The sequence below is a fragment of the Aedes aegypti genome, chromosome 1, assembly GCF_002204515.2.
Source record: "Aedes aegypti strain LVP_AGWG chromosome 1, AaegL5.0 Primary Assembly, whole genome shotgun sequence".
In the NCBI taxonomy this organism is placed as follows: Eukaryota; Metazoa; Arthropoda; class Insecta; order Diptera; family Culicidae; genus Aedes; species Aedes aegypti.
In genome coordinates, this window is record NC_035107.1 from 267,122,367 (window position 1) to 267,145,413 (window position 23,047).

Here is a 23,047-nt window from a genome sequence, read left to right on the forward strand (position 1 = left end):
TTACGGTGAGGCTCCGCCCCTTTAGTTTTGCGTCATTCTCTCTATTCGTACCGCGTTCGTACCGTTCAATGCTAGCTGGATGCACCTTGGCATCGCAGTATGCTCCGTTCCGCGTGGTGTTAGTGCTCGGTCGATGTTGTAGTTGGTGGTGCTGAGGAGGCTCGCTGAACACCAACGCAACACAACGCAGCAGGCAGGCAAACACCCCAATCCGGACCGTGCTTTTGCGCTTGTTCGAATGTGTGGGTACGGCAGCCCAACAGCAACGGAGAGCCCTGAGTGGGTAGGTGTATTACACAACCATAGTTCAACAATTAATAGCTTCAGTCGACCCCTGGCCGTCGTCGTGGTTGCGCGGTTTTTTTGTGTGCTGCTTCGCAGAGTAACAGAAGAGAGAGATACCCCTAGTGCTGGTTGCGGAGGATTTTCGATCCCCGACCCCGTCGTCTTCAACCGTCGTCGTTCGTTCAGGTTGTTTTGTTCTCTGGTGTCCCGAAACGGTCGTGCCGTGTGCCTGTGCTGTGCGTGATTCGATTCCGATTCGAATCTTCCTCCGATGGTGTGTCCTGTTCGGGGGTGTCCGTCCGCGTGAAAACAAAACAAAGTGTGCTTGAAGATTAATCTCCTCCCGGGGTATTCTAACTGGGTGTCGTAGAAGTCCCTAACGAACAGCAGCGAAGATTCGTTGCCTGCCGTATTGCACACGGTTGAACCTGGCAATCCAAGAGCAACCGTAGCTATCGTGTGAACATACCGTGTGCAGATTGCACCGAAGAGCGAAGGAACGGAAGGCACAGCGTGCCAGGCCTGCCACTGTGCCGAAGGATACTTTTCTGCGTTTTTCGTTGGTTTGCGAGGGAGTGACACCAGTGCGGTGAAGCAGCGAGTTGATCAGAAGCCGTTAGATACGGTTTCGCAACTTTAATCATGCAAAGTGTTAATCCATTAAAGTAGCGAAGAGCGAGGCATGCAAAGTGTGTTAGGGCCTAGCGTGAATGCCTACAAAAGAATCAAACTGGATTGAATGAGGTTGAACGGCTGCAAAATTTGAATTCCATGTGTTGGTCATAGATATGGCGATTGATCGATGTGCGTACTGCGGTACTGAAGTAGAATCTATGTCGTGTAGGCTGAAGGCTGTACTGCCAGCCATTGCGATTTGAAGTGACCAAAAACAAAGTAATAGCGAAGAATTGACCAGCGAAGTGACATCGCGTCATCTAACTTAGCAAAAGAAACCCAGTGCACGCAAGCCGTGCACCTCTCACTAGTGTTATCAGTCGGTGTATTCTACGTGTTAAACAACAGAGTGTGAATTGTTACAACAGAAAAAAACAAGTGCACTAGCGAAGATGATGGATGCATCGGCAGTGGAGGCCCGCGGTTGGTACGACAACCAGCGGCTAGCGGCGGAGAGTTCGCTCGGACCGTCGGCAGCGTCGGTAGCGGCGGCTGCGGCGGCCTCGCTCGGTCAGCAGTCCGGTGCCGGTGCCGGCGTTGATACGTCCGACATGAATGCATTCTATCGATTCGAGAACGGTGCAGCGGCGGCCGCAGCGCACCGACGGTACTACCCAACGGGCTACGGAACGCACGGTGAGTGTTTGGAACTTTGTTTCGTCGTCGTTGGTGGGAAAGGTGATGATGATGCTGTGCATTGTTACGGTTACGGAGATTTATAGTCCGCAAAGTTCGGGAAGTGTAAAAAGCGTAGCCTATCCGTTGCGCATTGCGTTGCGCGAAGCTGTGCGGAAGCGTTTTGATTGATGAACGATGCCGCTCGGATGCTTCCGTAACATATCTTTGCCTATCGTATCGGAGTTGGATTGACTTGATTATAGTTGCATAAATCAGTGATAATGATGGAAAATTTCCACTTCATCTTCGACTTTGTTATGAATCGATGGCGTGAAGGAACAAAAAGTAGAAGAATATTCAAATATTATACTTGATGCTAATAACACCAATCAACACACAAGCTAATTAATCAATTTGTTGTACATCACTGTAGTTAACTCGCAGCCACTATGAGGTAGAATAAAGCGATTCAAGTTTATTCAAGATTGAACCAGCAATTCATTGTTTGATTGGTATAATTTGTTGTTGTTGGTATTAGTAAATGGAATTTTAAATAAGATCATGGGACATCCACATCCACGTTCGACAGTTTAATATATATTTGGACCTATCAAAGTAAAATGATAATTAACAATTTGAACAAAACAGATAAACTGAGTCTAATTTGAAACATTTTCAGATGTTTTTTCAAGTTTGTTTACTGGAGAAAAATACACTGAAATCCACTGCACTATTTATACTTCAGAGGGAATATTCATCAAGCATAAAGAAGATGTAATTTAGTCGAAAATTTTAACAAAACTGAAAATTGTCTGAACAAATTTTGTGAATTCTATTGATTGTCACGAATTTCAACCAAATTGGTAATTTAGCAGTATGTTTCTCTGCATAAACAAAAATAATTAAGAACTCCCAATTAAAAGCAAAGCTGATATACCGTTGTATAATACACGATTTAATTTTATTACAGTAGGATGAATATTCTGGTGCCTTCAAAAGTAACAGTTAGAAACAAGGAAATAATAATAAGGAATGAAAAAGTGATTATTTCAACAATTTTTCAAAACAAGGAACGAGCTAGTGTGGAAAGCAATTTATGAAACTCTCTGTCAGATTTTAGCACATCTGAATATCGCTAAATGATCTGAATAGTGCTTCTAGAATACATCTAATCACACCGAGTTTTCTACTATGTATATATGAATCGATGGTTCCAAGTAATCATGACCAAATTTAATTAGAAATGAATAAGTGCTTCACTGTATTTGAATTATTCCGCAAATTAGAGTCCGACGGCTAGGAGTTTTTTTTTATTATTTGAAAATGAATTCATCCTCGTGGAGAAATTAAAACAGATACCGTTTGTTGATTTGAACTGAAAAATATTTTTTGACTTTGCCAAAGATGAAATACCTTCAAAAATTTCAAAACATTAGATTAAAGTAACCATAAGACGATTATATTGCTGTAGTTCGTATGATTAAATTCCGTGTGAAATATTGATCATTACTGAAATTGATTTCAAACGGAGCCAACTAAAAGCTCTCTTGATAAATATCTGCTGCATTCAAGTTCAATTTGAAAACGATTAGTTGTTGAGTTATTCAAATTATTTATATTACACAATTCATTCGATATACACAGCTAAATATATGTTGTAAATTTCAGTTTATATTCATGCATATATTTGGAGCATAAAAATAAACTGAAATGTCAACGACAAATCGCTTATTTTTCAATCGAATGCAATTTGAATTTACCCGACCATATATCATTCAAGCATCTTTAGTTAAAAATTAAACGTCATGCTGTAACAATAGATATATTTGTTTTACTTTTAATATATTCATCTGATGATTGTTGATCTGTTGATCTGTTCATTGAAATTTAAATATTTTTATCTGTGTACGATGATAAACGAGTTGCAAAACAACAGAGACTTATTATTATTTAATTTGAGTAGATGAGCTGATGCTTCGAATTTCAGAATATCTTGTTTGTAATATTGATGTAACAGTTTCCAAATTGGTCCATTATTACAGTGAGGCTTCTCAAAATTTTCTCACTCACTCCATATAAGAGCTTTGATATGGATCGTCACGATACGCTGAAGTTCTCCTCTCGTTAAGAGTGTGATGTATGTTATGAACGACCCTTATGTTGAATATTACGTTAAGCTTTAATTTATATCAATATTATAAAAATGAGCTCGAACACCTCGAATATAATTCAATATAGACGAAAATATATAAAAAGTAAATGTTGCTCTAAACATTGCAGTGGCTTGAGAACGGTTAGAAATAGGAAAAATCGATATATCGTAAGGAAATTTGGTTTTGATATCTGATACCAATTTGTTTTAAACTTTGAACAGACTCAAATTGAGAACACTTCATTTTGTATGGAGATTTTATTTAAAAATTAACTATGTCGAATTTCCTGGAAATGAAATTAATTAAAGTCTGTTCCATTAAAAATGAATAATTTCTTCAGGAGAAAAAAGGTAAAAAATCCTTTGCGCATCATTTTGTAGCATTTATATGAAGCTTCGAAGGAAAAATATAACATAAAATGTTTCTCAGCTTTTCAGTTAGTTCTCGAACCATTTGCTGAATTCCTCCCATAAAATCTTACTCAGTACCTTTATTTACCTAATCTACCATTTTTTGACAAACTGTCAAATCCAGACGGTTTTTTTTATTTTGTCTTATTTTTTTTTTAAATTTACGCTTGGTTATTGCCCAAAATTTTTCGATCCGTTGGATTTTTGGACTATTTGGTGGACTAATACTTTTTCACTTAAATCGTCATTATTGTGCTTATTCCACAGACTTACCATCCCATACCAATCTATGACGTCAGGTCTATAATAGCAGCTGGCTTAACGGGACCTTTGAAAAATCATGGTTACTATGATGGTCTCCTCAAACATCTTTCCAACGCATTTCTGTCCCATGCCTAGATATTTCCAATTTGAAATGTGACACGAAATAAGTGTTCGATATTAGAAGCAGATCCCATGAAACAGAGTCAAAAAGTATGAAAAATAATAATTCAAAAGTTTACAGTAAAAGTGAGCAATGAAATTGGCATTCGAGCAAATATTTGCTGATGTATGTCTATCAGATGCACAATCATGGCACGGTGAGCCTAAAGTGTTCAGAAAATGAGTGAAAATTGCATATTAAAAAATGATCAGTGAAGCGACGATTTTGAGAAACTCGTCTTTAAATATAATCTTATGTAGGTGATAAATTTATTAATAAATGTATCGTTTTAGAGTCATAAGGTTCCAAAACATAAACATTGATTAATTTGATAGGCCCTTTTGAAACCTTATTTTAAGAAAATCAGCTAGGTTTTAAAAACCATATGGCATATGGAGCTGTCACAGTTGAGCAAATATTACAAAACATTTATCAATTAGAAATTGGTAGCATTTGCAACGGTTTTGTTTTAAGCAAAATATGATTCCATGGCGAGATTTGTAGTATGGGTATTGGAAAAAAAAAGTTTGACACGTAAGAAATCCTAAATCAACTCCTCCCAACATAAACCCTTGGGTAATTGATGAACGATCCCTAAATATATTTTTGTCATCTCAAAGTTCTTTCCTCAAACATTTTAAATTTGCCTATTTTATTTTTTTTTTAATTTAGTAGTAAGCGTAGATTTTAACCCATCTCTCTCTCTAATGTCAATAAAATTTATAATTGATCCATACACCAATATTTACGGGTCAAAAGTTGATAAACAGGAGAAAAAAAAGAAAAATGGTTCATGATTTTGTTAGCCTAAAATTCATAGAAGGGCAAACAAAATAGGGTCTTTCTTGTATCTATATTTGGCAAACGCTTCTTGATAACGTTCGCATTTATTTCATTTATATAGCTAGTTTATATTGAAACAACTTACAGCATGTCCTGTCTGGAAATTTCTTTGAAGATCAACAGCTTATTCGTACGATTAAGCTTTCATTTCTTGTAATTGAGTAGATACAGACAGCCAGAGATGTCTGAAACCAAAATTCCAAGGTTCTAGCAACTTAATTCCATCTGATGATGTTTCTTTCATTTTTGAAAGTTCCTTGATGAGAATGTAAAAAATCTATCTTCGTCTGTTCATATCAACGTACTACTAATTGAGAATGCTTTCAAAATCCTAAGCAACTTGATTTTCATCATTGAGACCTTGATTGAAATTATGCGCTCTTTCGAACTGCATAGCAAATAGGGTCAGTATTCCCTTAGTAGACAGTCCCCTATAGTCCCACTAGTGGCTTTTTACAGCCGTTTTGCTATAAATCGTTTCAAAATATTTTTGACATGAAGGTCAAGAGCTATTTATCTAAGTACCATTGGTACACAGCTTGATTTTGTTCAAAAAATGACCGAAAAAATTAGTTTTGCTTAAAAATCCCTTGTGCCTATGTAAACATATTGTTCCTGTAGTAGCACTACTGAGAGAAACTATTTTTTTACTGGCTTTTCAAAATATTAGGTGATTTTCAAATAGCCTAAGTACCTAATTCCAATTGTGAGATTTGATTTTCAAAATTTATAAAATTTTATGCTTATTTACTGTTTTTTATTATGATATTATCTCTCAAACATTGTTGGTTCAGAAAAATATAAATGGAATAGCAGAATAGCAGAATAGCTAACATCTAGTTATGAGGAGGGTCGCGAATATAAGTTAATGAGGTTATTGTAGACGTATGTGATAAGTTGGGCTTTTCACAATGATTGTAAGAAACTTCTTTTTTCTGGCGTAACGTCCCAACTGGGACAAAGCCTGCTTCTTAGATTAGTGTTCTTATGAGCACTTCCACAGTTATTAACTGAGAGCTCTCTTCGCCGATTGACCATTTTTGCATATGTATATCGTGTGGCAGGTACGAAGATACTATATGCCCTGGGAATCGAGAAAATTTCCTTTACGAAAAGATCCTCGACCAGCGGGATTCGAACCCACGACCCTCAGCATGGTCATACTGAATAGCTGCGCGTTTACCACTTCGGCTATCTGGGCCCCTGCAAGAAACATTTGCGCAAAATTGTAAGCCAATTAACAAAGCTTTATTCTACTTATTAAATGGTCGCCGTTAAGTCAGAGGGGACCAAGTACAAAACTTGAGAAAATTGGATTATTCTTCCAGTAGATGCGAAATTACCTTACCTCCATTTCACTTTGATCAGATTTAATTAATGTTGTAAACTACGAGAGATATGTAATAAATTTACTTTGGATGATCAATAAAAATCGATAAAAGTATGCAGTCAGAGTGGACCAAGTGCGGTTTACCATACTATCGAAAATGATCAGCTCGCTGAGGAATGCGGGGAAATGAAAAACATTTCAAGAGATTCGTCAAATCTTTCGACATAGAATGATTCTTCTATTCATCCATCAACAGAAACTCATAAATATTACTTAATTTGATGCATTTGATTTTGATTTTTGACCATCTACCATATTTGGATGGGTGGTCAGGAATTGCATCAATTTCTGTGCAGACAGAGCGGACCAAGTGTTGAAAAGCAATATACTGCTTGATTGTTGCATTTTTGGAGTCAATTTCAGAGTCCGATAGAAGTTTGTGGTAGTTCTTTGGTGTATGTATGAAATGCCATAGAACCCGCATATTAGACCAGTATATTTTGGCCAGTACTGAAGATTTTCACTTGGTCCACTCTGACTGAACGCATATTTCAATATTTCTGGTCTTCAATGCCCTGACTCTGCAAAACCTTAAATTACAAGCAATCGTAATGCCACTGATTTACGATTGACGATATAGATTATTGAATAATTTGCGGTACTGATGTCGAAGAATGTTGAAAATCTGTTTATCTTAGAGATATGCACCCAGTTGGGCCATGCAAGCATTAAATGATTGTTATTTTTCTAGAAACTGTTCAGTCAGAGTGAACCAACTCACTGAAAGGTGATCTTTAGTTCAGTCAGAGTGGACCAAGTACACATAGTCCATCAAAAAATCGTTCTATCGAAGTTTTGGATTATGATTTTTCATGATTATCACTTCACGTTATATTGTTTGAAGGTAACACAAAGATGTGTCGAAAAATTGAACCAAAATTTGAACGAGTTCAAAAATTATAAAGCGTTAGACTTAAAGCCCATTTTTCTCAAAATATGAAAAATGTCACTTGGTCCACTCTGACTTAACGCCGACCATATATAATGCTTATATTGAAGCATGAAAAAGTCTTCCTCATAAGTAATTGATACACATTTCTTCATCATAAGTCAAAATATTTTATGCTAAATATAATGACTCAGCCAATTTATTTTACATCCCTCTACCGTCAGCTTCATTTTTCACCACAAAAAAAAGATTCAAACAGCGATAACTTCGTTACTTGTTTTTAATTATGAATCGTGGTTTACGACTAACCAGCCGAGTGGAAGTTTAACAACTACCGAAAAGCTAAATATTACATATAATTTGCAATTGGATTAGATGGACAAATTGATGTGAAGATTTGCGAAAAAGTTACACGTCTTCTCAGTGAGAATCAAACTCACGACTCCCCGATCTCTAGTTGGGGCGCGTTACCACTACGCCATGAGAGGACTCAAGAACGCAGAAGTTAACCTGAATTCGATTTCAGCTCAATAATCACGTGGTCCTTTTTCACAAAGTGCACCTCTTTCGGAAGAATTAGATGTCCATCCAAACACAACGCTTTCTATATATATCCAATGCCTAGCCCGAGAGCGCATTATTTTTTAGGTAATGAAATAGCACACAACACTAGCCAGCAACTGTACTGGCTGAGGTTTCTATTGTGTGGGCTTCCAATGGGTTGCGACATTCTCAAACGACCGGTTACAGAACATGAGTCCGTTGCTCGATAAATACTTGTTTTTAATTATAAATCGTGGTTTACGGCTAACCAGCCGAGTGGAAGTTTAACAACTACCGAAAAGCTAAACATTACATATAATTTGCAATAGGATTAGATGGACAAATTGATGTGAAGATTTGCGAAAAATAACTAACTGATAACTTCTTTGTTTTTCGATAGTTTTGCTCCATTTTTTCACAAACCCTTAAAAACTCTTTTATTTTATGATCATTGGTCATATGGTTTGGAAGATATTTAGATATTTAGATTTCTTTTGTGGTAAGAAAAATTAAGGTGCCGATTAATTTAGTAACACAGGTTCAGATAGATAAAACTTTGAGAAATAGTTGATGAGAAATACGTTCATGAAATTTCATGACATTCAGCTAGTCTATATCTACATAAACGCGATTCAACAATATACACAAAATTAATAAATCAAGTTTCGTCAATGAAGAAATACAGGGCCTTATCGATTTTGGCAACAAGCCGTGATTTTTGTGTTGCCAAAATGAGGATGTTGCCAAAATTGGGTTTTTGAAACGCTTATGTTTTTCATCATTTAAACTCTAAAAGTATCAGAATATGCATGGCAACTATTATGAATGATGTTACCAATGTCTGGAAGCCTTCTTCAGTTCATCTTTTGGTCCAAAAGTATAGATATCTTGCACTGATTATATACATTATGTGAAAAGCACACTTGTTCACAGTACAATCGTAATTACTTTCAGTGGCCTTTTGCGACTGGTCTCGAGTGTATATGTGCAACTTTAAAGCAGGGCCATATTGAAAATGTCAGAATCCTTTCGAGTGAGTTTATTTTTGGGATTTCTTGAACCTAGAGTGCAGTTTTGGTTGCCACACGCACACGTCTTATGTAGAGAACAAGATTCTATGTTGCAAAAAGGGGAAGTTGTTATAAATTACTTTGCTAAAATCAATGTTATCACAGTTGAAATGTAAAGTCAGGAATGAGTAGAAAAAGAAAAGATGGAAGATATCCATCAAATATTTAAAGAAAGGCCCGTAAAAAAACTACACGCCTTTTTCGTATCGTGGCACTTTTTCATCAGGCATTGTGTTTGCTGAGATTTAAAAAATATATATTATTCTGAGAGTGGCAAAATGAATGATCAGACGTTTGGAAGTAAATTCTTGAAAAGAAAAATCATGTCAAAGAATTGATTTGTGCTGGAATTATTGAAGCTACATGAGGAGTAATTTGCAAATTAAATATAAGTGAAAATTGTGCTACTGAAATTCCAAAACTCATTTATTTCACGGAGTTTCTATTTCACAAGAATACCGTTAAATTATTTTAACGAATTTTTCTGAAAATGAAAACTGCTTGCGAAATATCTTTGGCATAAATGAATTTTCTCAAGGATTCCACTAATTGATGGTTCTGATGAAACCCGAGCAGAAACGAAGTTCTGACTATCAAATCGAGATATTGATTCAATTGACATAAGAGATAAATGATCTGAAGATAATATCTTAATTCCATTCTTGAAACTGGTGAGTCATAGCAAATTTGATGATTGCAGATCTAATGAATAGCTCGCTGATATTGGTATTCCAGGAGTAAATTTAAGATATAATTTTCAGATCTGTTATGTCCATATCAAATTTTGCTGTTGCCAAGCTTTTTTCACCTGCTCGGGTACTAGCTCAAAATGTTTTTAGCAAAACAGAGTCGCTTACCACACTTATATGAAGGTTTAACCACGGCTCTCCAGTATGAGTCATTTATTCTTAAAAACTTTAAGGACTCTAGCGCTCCAAGTAAAAATTCATTCTATTATTTGACATGGACGATTGTTCGACATAAGGCTTGTGAAGAATCTCACATCATCGTTGACATTTTAAAAGCTTCCGTCACAAAGATATTAAGCTCGATGACTGCATGATCAAATTTGAAGGTATGCTTCCAATTCCTCTCTAGTAAGGAGAAAGAAACTGATGAAACTCATTTCCATAACAAAAAACAGGGTCTAACCAGATTAAATAATTGAAATTATAAAACAACTTCTTTCGTTTCCATTTTTTGAACCACTTCAATTATGCTGGAAATAATAATTCAAATAATCTTGAACATGAATTACACAATCCTCTAAAGGATTAGCAAAGATTTGTGGTATGTTTCTAAAAAATATTAGTCAAATTGATCATCAACATTGGGTAGCGTTCTCTGATTCAATTTAAAATAAAATGTGAATATTCGTGATCAAACGTCAACATCCCACTGCAAAATCGCTAGATTTTGAAGGTGATGTAAACCTCCAAATTGCGAAATCATCACCTCCAAGTTAGGTCTCCTCCGTTATATGAATTATGGTGGCGCGTCGATTGTCGCAAGTTTCTCATTAAACAGTCAATACCTGTATATTTTATAGCTGCATGCTACATTAGGGCGATTCAAATTTTAAAAATGTTTGAAAAACCAATCTCCCATATGTTCCTTACCATCCTTACCATAAAAATAGTGTTCTGTGAAATTTTCAGCTTTCTAGGTTGTTTCCACCTTCAAACAACCCAAAGACAATGTTGATTTATATGAAAATTACTATGGAGGAATTTCGAGAAATGTTCCAAACACGCTAGTACTGTAATGTAAGTAGAAACTTATCATCCCATATTGAAAAACATTCTTCAAATTTTAATTAGGGATGTTGCTGAAGAAACAAATCCCTTTTGAGCTAATTTTGCTTGGGATTTTTGTACATATTTGCAGGGCTATAATCTTATATTAAGCTATATAATAGGAATCAAACTCATGAATATCACTTCAGCTAAACGTCGGATTGAATTTCTCTCTTCAGCAAATTTCTTTATTATGGTTTTAATTAATGGCGAAAAGAGAAATATATATATGCGTATATTTTAAATTATATGAAACAGGAATAATGCCGACACTAGTAGTGAAGAACCATACATAGTTTGTTTGAAAATTACATAAAAGTATTACTGAACATTTATGCCTCAAGAAGAAAAGTCTTTGGTAGAAGTTGCCAAATAAACGTCGACATTCATAATGTCGAACAATTCAAAAAATATTTTAAGTAATGTCAAAAAGTTTCTATGTTTATTAGAATTGTATTAAACAGGCATAATGCCGACACTTGTAGTGACGAACCATACAAAGTTTGATTGAATATTACAAAAAAGTAACGTTTGCACGAAAAAATGTGTTATCATAAGCATGAAACGAGCTCACCAGTTGGTAATCCATCCTCGACTGAACACGAATATCTTTTCGCACTCACAAAGCGCGAACAGTAAAACTTCTCGGCGCCTCGAAAACGAACCGTCTTGCTTGGGCTTTCCAAAACACGCGAACCGAAAACCAAACTCCCGGCGTCCCGAAAACGAAGCGTCTTGCTTGGGCTTTCCAAAACACTGCTCAGCAAAACCCACGAACCAAAAACCGAACTACCAGCGTCCCGAAAACGAAGCGTCTTGCTTGGGCTTACCAAAACACTGCCCAGCAAAACCCGCGAGGGTTTGTTCATAAATTTCATAACGCTAAAAATGGCCATTTTCGACACCCACCCACCCCCTCGTTACGCTTTTTGTATGAATATTTTACAAATTTTGTATGAGCCGTAACAGCACGAGGACACCCACCCACCCCCTTCAGCGTTATGAAATTTGTGAATGGACCCCGAACCGAAAACCGAACTCCCGGCATCCCGAAAACGGAGCGTCTTGTTTGGGCTTTCCAAAACACTGCCCAGCAAAACCCACGAACCGAAAATCGAACTCCCGGCGTTCCGAAAACGAAGCGTCTTGCTTGGGCTTTCCAAAACACTGCCCAGCAAAACCGGGAACTGAAATCCAAACTCCCGGCGAGAATATTCACAAAATAGTGACGATTTCACCAAGAGCGAAATACACTTTAATAATAACAATGGTTTATATATCATAATCATGAATTTTACACAATCCGTTGAGGGTTTTGCGGAGAGTTCTGCTAAGGTTCTTGGCAGGATTTTTGTCTCAGAATCTTGGGCTGAATTCTCCTGTAACCCTGGACAAAATTTTTAGTACACTTTTTAAAATTTATGGAAAAGATTATTAGAGTTTGTTTAAGAAAAAATACTAATTGAACCTTAACACTTCACTTCACAGTTGGAAAAGGAAAAATAAAACAATAAAAATCACTAGTAAAGCGAGCAGTTACTTTCAAAATCTAATTTGTTGCTTATCTTGACAGATTGCCAATTTTACAATAAATTTGGGCAGGACTCTCATATAATACTCATCAAGATTATACGGAATTCTAACCAGGGTCGCGAACGAAAATTCCATATAGTTTCAGGAGAGCACTGTCTTTTAAATAATTTTTAGTCTGCTGATAATCTTCCAATAACGTAGTCTATAGTCCGCCCGTTAGAATCTGTTACTAAAAATAAATTTCTAGAGCACAAAGCCATAGGGTAAACACGCCGCTTTTCAGTAAGAACCATGCTAAGGGTGGTGGGTTCAAATCCTGCCAGTTGAAGGCATTTTCGGGGTGAAAATTTCCGCGGCATCCCAGGGTGTTTGTGTTTTCCTCACGAAAAATAAATGCGAATTTTTCGTCATTGTCAATAGATTACCAAGCAGTTGCAAGTGCTCGTAGACCAATAAGCTGAACACCAGACTCTGTTCAATCCGTGGTATTTCGAAGGGAGCTGACCCTTCTTAGTGTTGTACAAACATTTCGCAAATACTCAAAAAGAGTTGTCTTTGATAATGTGACCCTTTTCACATTCAGATTTTTGTGTTATTCTACACCAAGTAATGTCGAGAAACCTTCCAATCCAAAAACCAAGATTCTTTCTCATTTTGTAGTGTTCCAAAAACGGTTTTCCATCAAACACGATCCCTAGAATGGCGCTCAAAACGTCATACCATTCGCTGTGCCCATTCCTCAACTGGACATCCATCGACCCAAGTCTTCCCCTCGTGTAGAAAATGAAGTCACTGGTCATCGTTCTTGACGATGGACGACCATGCTCGGAAAATCGGTCCACCGCCGCCGTCGGTAGCACTCGGGCCCCCGCTTGCCAACACAACAAAGTTACAGTTTTTTAATACCTATATTTTTCGTTTCTCATTGTTGCCGCGCTACTACTGCCTTGATGATGATGGGGTGCGTGACTGGACGGTTCCTTCGTCGATAACCATATTTTTCGTTTCGTTTACGTACACGACGTGGCGCTAGAGGCTAGGGAGGCTTCCTCCCCGTACTTGTTTGCGCCGCAAGCCGGCGTCGGCGTCATCATCGCGCGCCGTCCCCGCCGTAGTCACACATCGACCACCTCACGAAACTGCAGTTTTGTGTGTTTGTAGGTGAGGAGTTTGGTTTCGGTTGAATAAATTCGGTTACGTGCGGCCATCAAAGATGCAGATCTACCTACTACGTACTGGGCGAGTGGCCCTCACTGTTGTCAGGAGGAAGAACTCGGCGCGGCACGATGATGGACTTGGGCAGCTGCATGTGTGAAGGCTTTTCCGCCGCCACCGGGAGAGGAAGTGGGATGCGTACTTTAAGTTTTTAAGCTCAATTTAATTGTTTAAATGCAACAAAATAATATCACTTCGAACCGTTTTTTCATTTTTGCATCCGGGGGGTTGGCAGTGGGGACCCGAAGGACGGCCTGGGGCCTCGTACAGATTGCGTTTGGCGCTCGAATTAGTTTTGTAAAACTCTGATTGAGCACGCAGCCATGAAGTGCCGACACGGAATTTCACTCAACGTAAATCTTGCCCTGAGCTTCTGTTCGCTGGGAGAGATGCACCGGCGGGAGATCGTAACTCTTCTGCCGGGAAGTTATGATTTCGTTGCTGTTGTCGAGAGGGTTCAAACTTCCTGTTAGCATGAAACGGAATGATTACGATTACGGGTTGTAATCATGTCATGATTGAGACGTGAAATGAAATTGGGAATTTTATGTTGCAAAGATTTTAATGAATGACTTCCAACTTGGAATGAAGTGCCAATGATCGTTAGGATGGAGGCATATAAAACATCACCATATTTTCGTCATTTGAAACCAGAGTTTTTGAATCATTTATTTATTTATTTTATTGTTTGTGTTGAAACACAGATTAGTAAATATACTTCATAGCTGCCTATTTCCCTATTCAATGCTCTGAACAGCAAGTTAATTTGCTTCAAACTGACTTACGTAATTTAAATTACAATTAGTCAAAAAAATTGTCCTTCTTAACTTTAACGCAAAACATCGCTCTTGGAACAATTCCAACGGCAGAATTTTATTTGAAGAGTACTCTTCGGAGTATCGCTCGATTCAATACCCTGATAGTCTCACATGCCTTTTTTTGCTCTTCTAGAAACCCTTTTACGATTGATTTGGTCTTAACCGAGTCTAGTCACCTTTGTAGCCAACTGATTACTCAGGATAACTTTGATTCTGTAAGACAATGACAATGCTCTCGGAACTTTAACAAATTCCGTTGCTGAAGCAAGAGGCATTGCAATACCAAAATGAAGTAAAATTCGAATTCGTGATTATAGACGATGATTTTAAACTCTCGATGCGTCTTTAAAACTTGAGAAGAAGCTCATTTCAACGCACTCACGACCCTGCAGATGAAATAAATGTCAGGCCATAAAAAAATGTTTTTTTTTTTTTTTTAAGAAACAACCTACCTTCTCCAAAAACAGAGTTTTCTCATGGCAGCATTCTGGGACCAATATTATACAAAATTTCCACATTTGAGTTACTAGTGATATCTCAGGGATGACAAAAATCTTCGTTTTCGGATGACACTCCGTCAAAGGATTAAGTTTGCGTGCAAAAAATATTGGATATTTTTACTTAAAACTCGCAAAACTCTAAGATTTCTTCTATTGCTTCCATCACTCAACTTATAATTTTACAACATGAAAATTCTAATCTAGTTGAAATGAAATGTGATCATCAAGAAACCCTCACAGGACCAATACCCGAACAGATACCCTTTTCTACAAAACCTTGAACCCCAATTCACCTCAGATTGATTGATGGACTTCTGAGCCTAAAAGTATGTATCGCATTTCGGTGAAACGACCCACATTCGCCCAATCGCAATTTCCTCCCCCATCAGGCCACAGAACGCAAAGGTAGCGAACCGTTACGCGATGGAAATTGGGTTTTGTAATTAGTAATTTGTTATGTTTTACCGAAATTTGAATGACCGCTTCTCCTGGCTGAGGGTAACGGTCGAGAAAGCAAAACAGTTGAAGCGGGGAATGGAAATGAAGGTCAAGTCTTGAAACGCGTCCCCCTTGGAATCCAACAGCGTCAATCCGAACACCAAGAACCGTAGTTTTCCTGTATTATTAGCCTCTCTTCATTACGAATGTGCTGTACCTGAGGCAAGTTGCGCGTTTCTTATGCAGAACTGCCCTCTAATGGACGAAATATGCTGATGAGGAGAGCTGGTGGACCCCTTCGTCAGCCTTTGCTTCACAACCCATGGCAGCGTGACCAACGAAGAAAGCTCTAATTGTAGGATATTTAACGCATTCTTAAGATTAGCTCCAATCGCGAACAAATTTCTTTGCGAACAAATCCGAAGCCCGATAGGGATCATTGTTTCGTCATACTCCGGACGGTGGCGACGCACTAAGGAGTATTTGGATAATCTAGCTGGCCAAAAGTATTTCGAGCCTTTTTTCGCATTCTGTACGTTCAATTAGTAGCCAAACATGTTTTGTATTTATCACGAACTTTAAACGAATCACCAGTACTCTGAACGGAGGTGACATCCCCAAGTAGCACGCGAAACATCTTCCAAAAAGATGCTTTTCAAAAATGGTTTATCAAGTTTATCAAGATGTTTCCAGCAACTTTTCAAACAAACTCTTGAAACTCCTCCAAAAATGCCGGTTTGATTGTTATGTTTCAAATTACTTTCATTTAAAGCATCCGAAACTTACATATAATTCTCGTTCCCGAACCCACAACTCAAGAAGATTCATCCCAGTTGCAAGAAAGTGGCACTAAACTGCGTGTTTGACAGCTAGAAGTTTGTTTGTTTCAATCCAGTTGCAATATGGTTGAGTTGTACCTTACGTATAATCTAACAACGAAAACATGGTATAGCAACAGTTTATTTGTTTAAAACGTGTTTTTCATGTGTTGCGCGGAAGTTTTTGCGTAAAGTTTATATTATTTCAGGCGTGGCCTAATTTCGCCAGTAATGAACTTGTATTCCGAAGGGTGCAGTCAAGTTATAAGCAACAAGCTTTGATCGATAGGCCATGTGATCGCTTTTATAGTACATTGACGAAACAATCGTTCGAAGAGCTGGTAGAGTAGTAAGTAGGGGAGAAGATTGGTGATCTTGACGTTGGAAGTTCGATTCACGTTCATTTTTTTTTTATGTATTTTGTAACAAATAAGCAATTTCGATATAACTTAAATATGTTGCAAACTCACTCCATGTTGCAAACTGACTCCGCCTCTTGCGCTTTTTGCGTTGCTATTCAGTGCAATTGTAAGTCATATTTTCAACAATTGACAACTCTGCATAGTTTCAAGAAATAATTTTATTCTTGAACTGTGCTGCTTGAGTCACTATGTTCTGATCAGTATTGCCTGCAGCATTCACAACACAAGCGGTCAAACAACCGTAAGAAAGAAGAATGTCAATTGAATGCAGCTAACCTAATGGCGACGTCATAAAACGGTATGGTTCGTAAGGTTTGAATACGTAAAAGAGGTATACTCTTGTAATAAGAGTTACTTTCACTGTATGTGTGTCACATTCGACACTACAAGCAAGATTAAAATTTTCTCGAACATTCGTCAAATCTATGCAAAATTCGTGATTTATGAAAATGTCATCGTGTCAGACGACATTCATTCCACAGTTTTTGTGTTTCTCGATATTAATTCTACCGCTCTTGCTGTGTGTGAGAGGAGACGATAACTGATGAGTGTAGAAAAATCAATGGACTGTTGACCACAGAAGCGAAACGAACGTCGCGAGAATAACATGTCATGTCACACAGCACCAGTGCTGTAAACATTCGACAATTCTCGTGACGTTCGTTTCGTTCCTTGTCTTAATTTAGTAATTTTCAATTCAACGGTCATCCAACATAATTTACGTTTTCAAGATTATTTTGAAATACAAAGATGAGTGGAAGACCCACAGAACCGAAGACCTATGCCGCTAAATTCACAACTCTGGCATAATTGATGTCATACGATCTTGTCACCTATTAATGATAATAATATCCGTATTTTTGTATACAAAACGAATTTAAAAAAATATAAATACCATACAAATATTAAGTTCAAATATAGAGCAGGCCGTTGAGCCGAATGCAGCTAGATCGAATGTCGTTAGGCCGAAGGCCGTTAGACTGAATGTAACTAGGCCGAAATAACATTCAAGGTGAAAAATACTTACTACTGTTTTAAATTGCTAACAAATGCTGTTCTATCTAGTTATATTTCACAGCAGATGTCATTTCAGCCTAACAAACCTATCGGCCTTACGGCATGTGGCCTAACGGGATAGAACCATTGCTATATTCTATTCCCATCGCAATCCAAGAATAACTATATGTTGGCTATCTTTGCATCGAGAAGGTGAAACATGTTCTATTGGGTCTTTCACGAATATTTAAATTTCTGTGATAATTTTGTACATCAAGGTCCTTTTAGCTAGGTAGGCTAACCGGTCAAACTTCATGTCAGAGCTGTTTCCATTGTAATCAAGAACATATGAAACTACATATTTGATTATTAAAAATTGATGAAGTTTTAGCAAAAACAAATGTTTTTCAAAACTTCAAAAGTTTCGAACCTTTTTTAAAAAGCATTTCTATAAATGGCCCCTATTTGTTTTGTTTTGTAACCAAAATCAAAAATTGCCATGCAACGTTAAACGTCTAGAGTTATGCAACGTTCACTGTACTTTACTCCATGCGATATTGTTCGAACTATATTAATTTAAATCCATAAATGAAACATTTAAGTTAAATTCAGTATCGATGTATGAGTATCAATCGATATCTATTCCAAAATATAATTTTAATCAAATTCTTGTCTTATAATAATGTTTGCTTTGTTTATTTCACCTTGCATACTTTTCCTAGTTACTAGTTTTCCTATAAAATACAAAATTTTTTGCTATAAAATCTAATCCACATTCTCAATTTACATTCTTAAATCCAACTCCAAGGCTAGTAGCGGTCAGACAGCAAAATAAAAGTGACTGTAGTTACCAGCCTACATATTGGGTGAATTTAGAATATAGAGAACTGCTATAGGTTCAAATCTTTCTTAACAAATATCTGTCTGGTATAAAACTTGATTGTCATAAATGGTCAAAAAGATGGCACATTGAAGATTTTACTTATCATTTATTTTACGAGACGAGCATTAGCTTCATATAGGCTACTCTTCAAATATTTCTGATTTCAGGAAAAAATCAAATGCAACAAACTCATGATAGCATTTTTAGCTATATTCCTGTTCATGAGGAATTACTAGCAAAAAAAATCATTCAAGATGTTGCAAATCGAATTACTTGGAGCATTTCTTGACTACTCTGTAGATCAAATCGAGAAAAAATGGTTGATTATAGACAAAATGTGACGAAAATAGTCAACGAATTTCAAAATATTTTGAAACAAAATCCTAACAGAATTCAAAATTCAAAAACAGACAAAAATACGCACTCAGGCTAAATTTGCGGCAGAATTTCTTTCGAAACAATAACTCTAAAACACAATATATTGTTGACGAACTCGAGACAAACCAAATAAGATGAATATTGTGCATCATGAATTTGAAAACCATTGCATGCGTACTTACAACATCTATATTTGAACTGAACGTTTCAATAAATGAATTATTGAAAACAATCATATAACTCAGTAGCGACTCGTAACCTCACGTTTTATTTATTCTTCGACCCTGAAAATGATTAATGTTTACATAAAATGACATTTGGATCAACATCCATAACACCGGATAAACATTGATTGGATGAATATGCGGCGAAATTGTTCATTTTTTGTATACACGGCCAAAGGTTTTCTTCCCGCTGGAAGCTGCAGCGTGACGTCATCGTAGGATAGTTCTTGAATATCACACACATCTCCTACAATTTGCCTTGCTATTATAAAAAATTAAAAGGTTTCATCCAAATCGTACTCGGTAATGTCAGTACCGTCCAATGCGTCCATCGATATCATTTCGGGAGAGATTCGCGTTAAGGGCTTATCTGACAAATCCACAACAATGAATAAAATAACCAATGAAATTCTCCTGTGCAATTTTGAAACCCAATATACTCAAACTCAAAACTTTTCACTATAATTCACATTCTATAACCCTATTTTCAAAACCCACATGAGTACCACACATATCTCCTACGAATTCCCTTGCTATTTCGCTCTAAAAATATTATTAAGTTTTGCCTAAGAAGGTTCTCGAGAATATCAGTATCGCCAATTGTTATAAGCCTGTCGTCGATATAATTTGCAATATCGCTCACTAACCATTTTGGACCCCCTGGGCCATTTGCTTGCAAATTTCACAATTTGAATCGAAAAAACAACTTAATTCACCTGCCATTTGGAAAGATAGGACTATTCCGCCCTTTTTTTTTTCATTTGTTATAGAAAATGTGTTTATTTTATCTGAAATTAATTTAATTTAATCGGTTCATCCATTCAACCATTACAACACGTTGCTTATAGAAATTGAAAAGGTCAGAAATTTTTCAAATGTAAACAAAAACTTTTTTTTTAATTCTGAAGCGTATAATTTCTTCGGTTTTCCATTGTCAATCGATTGATTAGACTATGGGCAAGCATATTATACAACCAGTGTCGTGGACTTTGTCGCCAAACGATAAAAATGCCAAAACAATGAAAAACAGTGATTCCTAATACAATATTTTTTTATGTTTTTTTGGATCCTACATGGGCATTTTTATCCCGTAGAGGAAGTTTTTCTCTACATTTAGCATGTTCTTTGACTTGGTTACGATGTGAAATTAATAATTTGGAACAAAAAACTAAAATCACTTCCTTAGGTCCAAAATTCGACCGTTACCCAATACGCCGTGCTTAGATTTTGATTTCAATTAAGCCCACCATTTTAGCCTTGTTTATTTTTGTTTTGCAGTATTGCCGTTCACTATCGCCGTGTTTTGATTTCGTTTTCAGATTCATCCATCACTTTGATAAACAAAAACCGGTCGGCCTCAATCGGTACAGACAATTCCACATGACATTTTAAAGTTTAGCAAAGCCATCAAAAAAGTTGCGTTTTCTATTCCCTAAACACTGCTTGGCCAACAGTTTTTCAACAGTTTTCTTTTTAAAGTGTGCTACATGAGATGAAGTTTCATCTGTTGCAAATTTGCGTTTTTGGAATAGGTCAATTATCAGTGGGGGATAAATTTAAAAACGACGAATAGACAGTCAAGCTACAATTTCATCGCTATATTTTCTTGAATTGTGTACATTTTGTCAGTATCGCCCAAAACACGAATCTTTCTAGATGTCCTTTCAGAAGGCAGGTTTGAGATTTCTTTTATGGCCGTAGACTACTGCCGAAAAAGTAAGTACTAGTAATTTATTCACCGGGTCTGTCAGATATCGATCATGGTTTTTTTTTCCAAAATTCATCAAAAACATTTCGAACAAAAAAAATCATTTCAAAGACGTTTCTAAATGGTCCAGAATCTTCTTCAAAATTTTTCCCAGAAATTTTCTACTCTTTCTGTGAAATATTCATCTAAATTCTTTTATAAAGTAAGCTTGAGCCAAGAATCTTCGCACTTTGCTTTGAAAAACACATCATAGTTGCCTTTATAATAACAAGAATCTATTTCTTTCTGTGTTTGAAAAATTAATGCAGCCTGAAGAACCATGGTTATTTGCATATAACCGTTCACACTGCAACTTTGAACGATTGGAGGCAAGTATCGAATCGATCCAGATTTAAATTTAAATGGTTGTTTGTTTCTCCAGGTTTGCGATTTTGAAAATTTGAGGTTTTACGCAGCTAAATCTGTCTAAATACCATCTCAAAATAGAATAGAATAGAAAACTGGAAACAATCATGTATGACTTGGGAAAAGAATCGACTTATATTTCTTTTTTTACCAACCCTGATTTTGACGTGATATATCGTTAACAAAGACGTGACTCGTGAATAAGGGATATCTAAATCATAACTCTTTATGTGCCATATGCAGAACATTATTTTTCACAATCTATGTCATTTTTATAAATGACTTTTGGCCATCTAGATTCACCAAAAACCCTTAGTGCGACGGCAGCGGCCCCGCTATCTCGGTACCCGAATCAGTACACGACCGCGGCTATTATTACGCCCTGCCCTGGATACGTGCGTTGAGCCATTCGTCGAATTTGCTGATAAGCCAGCGAACATGACTTTGATTGGGTGTTTAGCACCCAATTTCATAGCGGGTGATTTCCAGAAAGATTGTGTGCGTGTGTGTGCCACTCCATCTGACGAAATGGAATCCTAAAACTTTTAGGTAGCCCCTGGATTGGCACTTTCTGCTTTGGGTCCTTTTTTCCCTGCCTTTGTCCTCATGGGTGATAATCCGACCTTTGTAGGCTTTGTCTTAGCAATGCAAAGCTTCAACTGTCTGGAACAGGTTCAAACCGGGGGCGAGTGCAAAACTATTGGCGCCAGCGCTACTTACGCCTAATGATGTTTCTATATTTGTTGCTGCTAGTGCTGCTGCAGAAAGGAATCCCGTTGAGGTCCTTCGGTGGTAGTGGGGATAGCCAGAGGCAAGGATTACTGGGTGGTTTGTTTCTCCTGAATTTGCTGCACGCTGTGAAGGGATTAGGTTAGGAAGTACTTGAAAATCAAGTGGTGTAGGATGTAGAGCAAAGGTGCGTGAAAGTGAAACGGTGGATAATGCGGAGAAGAAGGTCGTACAGGAAGAAGAAGGTTTGAGAACGTTTTAGAAAGGATTGAATCAAGGATAATTGTAACCGGTTGTAGGTGTAATTTTTGCTTTGGGGTGAGAAATCGGATATACAGGAGTTTTTAAATAAATTCAATGTCATGAGCTAGTTCTTGACATCGGGGGAGCGTTGTGTCTCACCTTAAGTGCGATAAAAATGTAATATAGAAATACTTACATTTTAGAGTACAATTTTCATCCTTATTTTATTGCCATTATTGACAAATCCCGCTTCTAGTAAGTTTGGTTACAATTTTGACTTTATTACGGCTTAATTCATCATATTTAGATCGGGGCCTTCCTTAACCGAGTGGTTAGAGTCCGCTGCTACAAAGCAAAACCGTGCTGAAGGAGTCTAGATTGGATTCCTGGTAGGTCCAGGATCATTTCGTAATGGAAATTTCCATGCCTTCCCTGAGCATAGAGTATCAACTTACCTGTCACACGATATAAAAATGCGAAAATGGCAATTTTGGCAAAGAAAGCTCTCATCTAATAACTGTGAAAGTGCATATAGAACACAAAGCTAGTAGCAGGCTTTGTCCCAGTGAGGACATAATGCCAATAAGAAGAAGAATGTTTTGTGCCAATTATCAGCCCAGAACAAAGACGAAGAAATTCTT

The 23,047-nt window shown here is 37.1% G+C and overlaps 1 protein-coding gene across 2 annotated transcripts in view; it reads left to right on the top strand.

Moving 5' to 3' along the window:
* The first annotated feature begins 312 nt into the window (after nt 1–312).
* The window catches only part of LOC5568915 (GATA-binding factor C), a 62,110-nt gene continuing 39,375 nt past the window's right edge, over nt 313–23,047 (top strand). For both annotated transcript variants that reach the window (XM_021837729.1, XM_021837730.1), the window contains exon 1: nt 313–1,596. In XM_021837729.1, the coding sequence (XP_021693421.1) occupies nt 1,353–1,596 (244 nt within the window). In that variant the 5' untranslated portion in view covers nt 313–1,352. The remainder of the gene's footprint in view (nt 1,597–23,047) is intronic.